We start from the raw sequence: 5,359 nt of genomic DNA, 5'->3' as shown, positions 1-5,359 counted from the left end.
TGCTGGCCCACCATCGGCGGCAATGTGCATTCATTTCCAAATGAGAGCATCTGCTGTCTTCGACATCAGATGGTAAGAGTTGATGAATTTACATCAGCTTCTGTGTTCCGTTCAATTTATAGCACGACAAACTCCGAGTACAAAAAAAAAACATTAAAACATTTTTTTTGTACTTCTGTTCAGGAGGTGGACCTAAAATCCTGTCAGAACAAAGCATTTTAATGATGATTTAATTGTTGGTCATAAAATATGTTCTTATGCGAAGGGTGTTAACACTTGGTTTGTTCAAACAAAATATTAGCTTTTGTCTTAATGATGTTCACTCATCTGGGGAAAAAAAATGCATACAAGAACTCAGAAGCGCCCGATGGAAAGTATGAAAATAAAATTGCCCTCGACATTAACCTCACCAATGAACACAAAATTGGGTAGACTAGGTAGTCTATTATAAAAGGACACCTCAAAATCACCCAAGGACTTCTGCACAAATGGGATTTCACCAAAATAAAGCACATAGCTTTGCTTTGTGATCACGCGCCGTCCCAGCGGAAGAAAATCGACTCGTTTCAACCGGCTTCCGCGTCGACAGGAAACGTCTCCAACATTTTGGCCGTATTGACACATGCTTTTCATCCTGATTGTAAGTTTGCACTGCAAAGCAGCTCCACAGCCACACTGAATCAATATTGGAGGAGCAAAGCCCTTGTTCCCCGTGTTTATAGATCCGCGGGCTGGACTTTGCTTCCCCTGCACATTTCGCATCACTTTCGCTCTTGTCTGCGACCTGAGCGGAAAACAGCGATTCCTGTCACCGTTATTCATCGTTGAGTGGTTTTTATAAGGCACATAAACTGAGATTAAATTTGGGTTATGTTATGTCTGCAATAATATAGTTGGCTATGCGTGTTTTATATTCATGCAATGTTCGCACACCGTGATCTGATGCAAAGTGCATTTGTCTCCTTTCTTGAGGGTGGGTGGAAGGGGGCGGGGGGTATTATATTTTATCTATGGTTCGTAGGCCCATTTACTTGACTATAAATCACATGAGATTTGATTATATTGGTCAATGTGTAATAAGTCAACCGTTAATACATTTTTTTAAAAGTCCAGCTTTTTTGTTTTGTTTTTGTTTTGTTTTTGGGACGGGGGGCAAAATTTGCAGTCGTATCATCCCCAAATCAATTTAGGATTAATAAATTATTCACATCCTCCCACACAACGCCGGTCCAGATCATAAAAACCGAGCCATTTTCAAAACAAGTCTGACTTGAAACGAGGCTTCACTGTCTATCCTCAGCATTTGTCTCTCGCGGTGAAAATATTTGCCAATTTAAAAGGAATCTCCTATAAAAATCGAACTGAGTGGTGAATTCTGCCAACCAGTCTAAATGTGTCTTCCTGGCACTCTCTCAAGAGTGAAAGTAGAAGACAAAACACAACCATAAGGAGCTGCTGTGTTCGGCACACAGCCGTGTTTTGTCTATCTGCACAGAAAATCGGCATCGCTGCTACATTAGCCTGCTCGGGCAGGAAGAGCTATTCCAGCAGGAGCTACAAATGAGTCATTACGTCGCGGCAGATGTGATGATATCTGAGGGGTCTCGACGTGCCGTCTCGTAAATCGTAGCTCTACGACCTCGAGCGGTTGTTCCTAAAAAAAAGAAAAAAATCAGACGAGTCTCACCTGGTGACATATGCTGCATGTCTGTCACGCAGACAAGCGCGCCGTCCACTCCGCGTCTTGTCTAAGAGCCATCCCAGCCTTCCCTCGACACCGCTCCCAGTCTTGCCTTCCCTCAGAAACTGACTCAGCATTCGCTGTCAGGTTTGCTTAATTTGGCCACGCTCGACTCGTCGCTACCTGCACTCTCATCTGCCACGGCGCCTTAATCCTCTTGTCACTCACCGGCCCCCGAAAAAAGATAAGGACGTGAATGAAAGGGCTGGGATGAGGAGTTGAGGAGGAAGGTTACAGTGCGGTGGCGCACTAAACGACTGATGGCATAACAAAGCCAAGCAGTCGCAAGAAAAAAAACGAGAAATTTCAACTCTTTGTTGTCGTGAACGCAGTCTGAAGTGCACGATGACTTTTTTTTTTTTTTGAAAAGGTCACAATTCAAGCACGTTAGCGAGCTTTTCCGAAAGGGTACAACTTGCGGTGGTTGAGGTGCGCCAAGGGCAAAACGTGTACCGCAAATGTACAGAACGTTCAGCGGAGGGCGTGAAGAAAAGAAAAAAAAAAAAAATCCTCGGAAACCAATTTTACTAATGTCGCACGACTCAACTCGAAAATTCTACGGACTTGGCAGGTTGCACGAAAAAGTCTCAAGGACCCATGCCACCAAATTTCAGAGCAGTTAATTGTGGGCGGAGCTTTTTTTTTTTTGAAAAGGTCACAATTCAAGCACGTTAGCGAGCTTTTCCGAAAGGGTACAACTTGCGGTGGTTGAGGTGCGCCAAGGGCAAAACGTGTACCGCAAATGTACAGAACGTTCAGCGGAGGGCGTGAAGAAAAGAAAAAAAAAAATCCTCGGAAACCAATTTTACTAGTGTCGCACCACTCAACTTGAAAATTCTATGGACTTAGCAGGTTGCACGAAAAAGTCTCAAGGACCCATGTCACCAAATTTCAGAGCAGTTAATTGTGGGCGGAGCATGCTGCCACACCTGTGAAAACACCTGTGCGAGGGTCTTCATTGCTGCTTGTAACTTCTGCGAGCCTTGAGGGGCTCAAATTAGTCCCCCCCCCCCAAAAAAAAATGTTAACTGTCATTTCACATACCTTTTAGGAAGTTTACAGCCAACCCCCGCGCGGTTAACGGTTAACCGAAATATATCCGTGCTCCAAATGACTTGTTTCGCTGATCACTTTGGTGCGGACAAAAAAAAAAAAAAAACTTGGCATTCGAATCACCTTCTGTGATAAATAAATCAAGTTCTAACCAAACTAAAACGCATTAAAAATTGAACACGTGGATGAAGTTTGAAGCCTGCTATTGCCGACCTCATTTAAATGACTAAATGTGATAACCACGCTGTTGTAAACAAAATATGCTGTCGAAAGCTGAAAGAGACCATCTAGCGTCACGAAAGGTTTGCATGCCGGCTTTATAATTCCTGTGAGCTCTTGTCATTTTGACCATATTGCACAGGGATGAGTGATTTCAAGCCGATGTTCACTTTTTTTTTTGTTCTCCAGCACGCCATTTGACCCAGCGTTGGTGATTCAAACATTTCAAGTGATTTATATTCGCAGAGGGCGATTACAAGTAGCAAGAAGTTCGACATTTCATTTTCTCTGTGGTTGTTCAGTCTATTTCGAGTTTCATTCCATCTAAGAATTACGTGACTGCGGGACTCTGCAAAGCCAAATAAGTCAAAATAATTTGGAGCGCCAGGGCTTGAAATAAACAGCTTGCTGTACGGCGCTGGTATGGGCCGTGTAATTCCATCGAGCGATGATTGCTTTCACTTTAAAAATAAAGAGGGAAAAAAAAAAAGGCAAAGTTTCTCCCTACCTCAACTAAATTACTGTGAAACTAATTCATACCTTGGGACACATTTTGAATCAAGGTGAATTTGTATGTGGTGAATTATGTGAAAATGAGAAAAATTCACATTCGCTTTGGCCAACTTGACGATTGTTTGTGGTCAAAGAAGCACCGAAAGCCACCCTTCCGGAATAATTTATCATACCGCGATGACACAAGGAACTTTAATACTCATGGTATTGCTTTTCAAAATATAAAAAATAAATAACTAAAGTACGTGCCGGCAAGGTCATTGAAGAGAGGCGGCCTGTTGTTCTGGGGCCCCGGGCAGTATTATTTATTCAACATATAGCTGCATGCATTGCATTACAGTCTTTTCCTCACAGTAGCCCGCTACCTGGAAAAAGTGCATTACGTATGTGTGGCATGATAGGGTTGATGCTGGGGGCAATAAGTTACAGCGTGTTATTTGTTGCCTCCTGCCTCCAGATTTGAGGAATCATGCAATAACATGTAGCGTATTTTCCGCTCTGAAAATCCCAGTACAGTATACCATCGCTGTTAAGCTACTTTTTGAACAGGCTCGCAGGTTACTCAGGTGACCCCTGGGGCTCACAAGCACCCGCGGGCACCATGTTGATGATGCCGACTCCAGTTATGATTATTAGCTGGTTAATAAGGGGACTGATGAGCATTTGGGCATCAAGCTACTATTTTAGTCAACAAATTGTAAACAGCATTCCGTATATTTTTATTCATGACCAACCAACCTTGATGGCATTGGTGGAGATTTGGATCTCGTGCAGCTTCCTCATTGTGCCGTCGCGGTCGATGAAGTAGGAGGAGGCCAGCTGGTGGAGGGCTTCCACATTCTGAGTGGCGTTGGCCAGCTTCCTGTCCAGCTTGTTTTTGGCCAGGTACATTGTGAGCGCCTCCTCCCCTGTAAGGGAATATATAACGTTAGTTATAAGCAAGCGTGTGGATTTTTACATGGCATGGATCAGGCGGCAAAAATTATTTTTTTTGTACGGTAGCCTGTTCCGGGCCGGACCTGGGTATCACAATCCGGCCAAGCGCATCAAGATGAGGCTACTTTAAATCGAGCATTAGTTTCTGAACATGATCGATGTGATTTACCATTTGTACTTTGTTATGCTTTTCAGTCTAGATCAACTATTGATCTAGGTTTGATCGACTCCTAGAAGCAAATATCGTGCTGCAGTAAGATGCAACGCTGACAAAACATTTTCTTCAGACTTTGCACTCTTTTATGTCAATGTTTCGACCTTGGCTACTGACTCTTATCAACTTGAGGGCGGGAGGAAATGTGATTTCCACAGCTGATGAACGAGTCACTGGAAAAAAAAAACTGTCACCTCTGTGAGAGTCATTCCACTCATGCTTATGTATGAAAGACAAAAAAAAAAAAAAAAACTAAACTACAGGCAACATTTAGCCGAAGAAACCAGATGCCCCATTTTTCCAGGAACAAACTCCACGTGTTTGCCGCTTTATCCCCAGTTGGCATCTAGACAATTGCCAGAAAGGGCCCAGCTTTACTCTGTTCAGATGGAATTACTTCGGTGAAAGGAGCAGCGTCCATACAGGGGAGGCCGTCTATGCATGCGCGAGAACAATGCTATGACAGAAATAGCAAGTCAACTGAATGCATCACTGATGTACTAATCACTTGAAAAGAACCGGCCGGGCACAAGGAGCGTGTGCTGCCTGACTTGCTCGTTAGACCGATACATTGTGTGCGCCGTATACAATGTATCCACATCACTGCCGCGCCACAAGCTGCTATTTGTGCTGGCGCCACATGGGGTCGGGGGGGGGGGGGGGTTTCACCACATTCTTTTTGA

The 5,359-nt window shown here is 43.8% G+C and overlaps 1 protein-coding gene across 1 annotated transcript in view; it reads right to left on the bottom strand.

Annotated features, from left to right (window-relative positions):
• The window catches only part of brinp1 (bone morphogenetic protein/retinoic acid inducible neural-specific 1), a 72,840-nt gene that overhangs the window by 41,708 nt on the left and 25,773 nt on the right, over nt 1-5,359 (bottom strand). Inside the window, exon 3 of the mRNA XM_019881730.1 lies at nt 4,265-4,434. Within this exon, the coding sequence (XP_019737289.1) occupies nt 4,265-4,434 (170 nt within the window). The remainder of the gene's footprint in view (nt 1-4,264; nt 4,435-5,359) is intronic.

The sequence above is a fragment of the Hippocampus comes genome, unplaced genomic scaffold (assembly GCF_001891065.2).
Source record: "Hippocampus comes isolate QL1 unplaced genomic scaffold, H_comes_QL1_v1.1 scaffold523, whole genome shotgun sequence".
Lineage (NCBI taxonomy): Eukaryota > Metazoa > Chordata > Actinopteri > Syngnathiformes > Syngnathidae > Hippocampus > Hippocampus comes.
The sequence above is the reverse complement of the archived record's forward strand: the minus strand, read 5'-3'. Positions and strand labels throughout refer to the sequence as shown.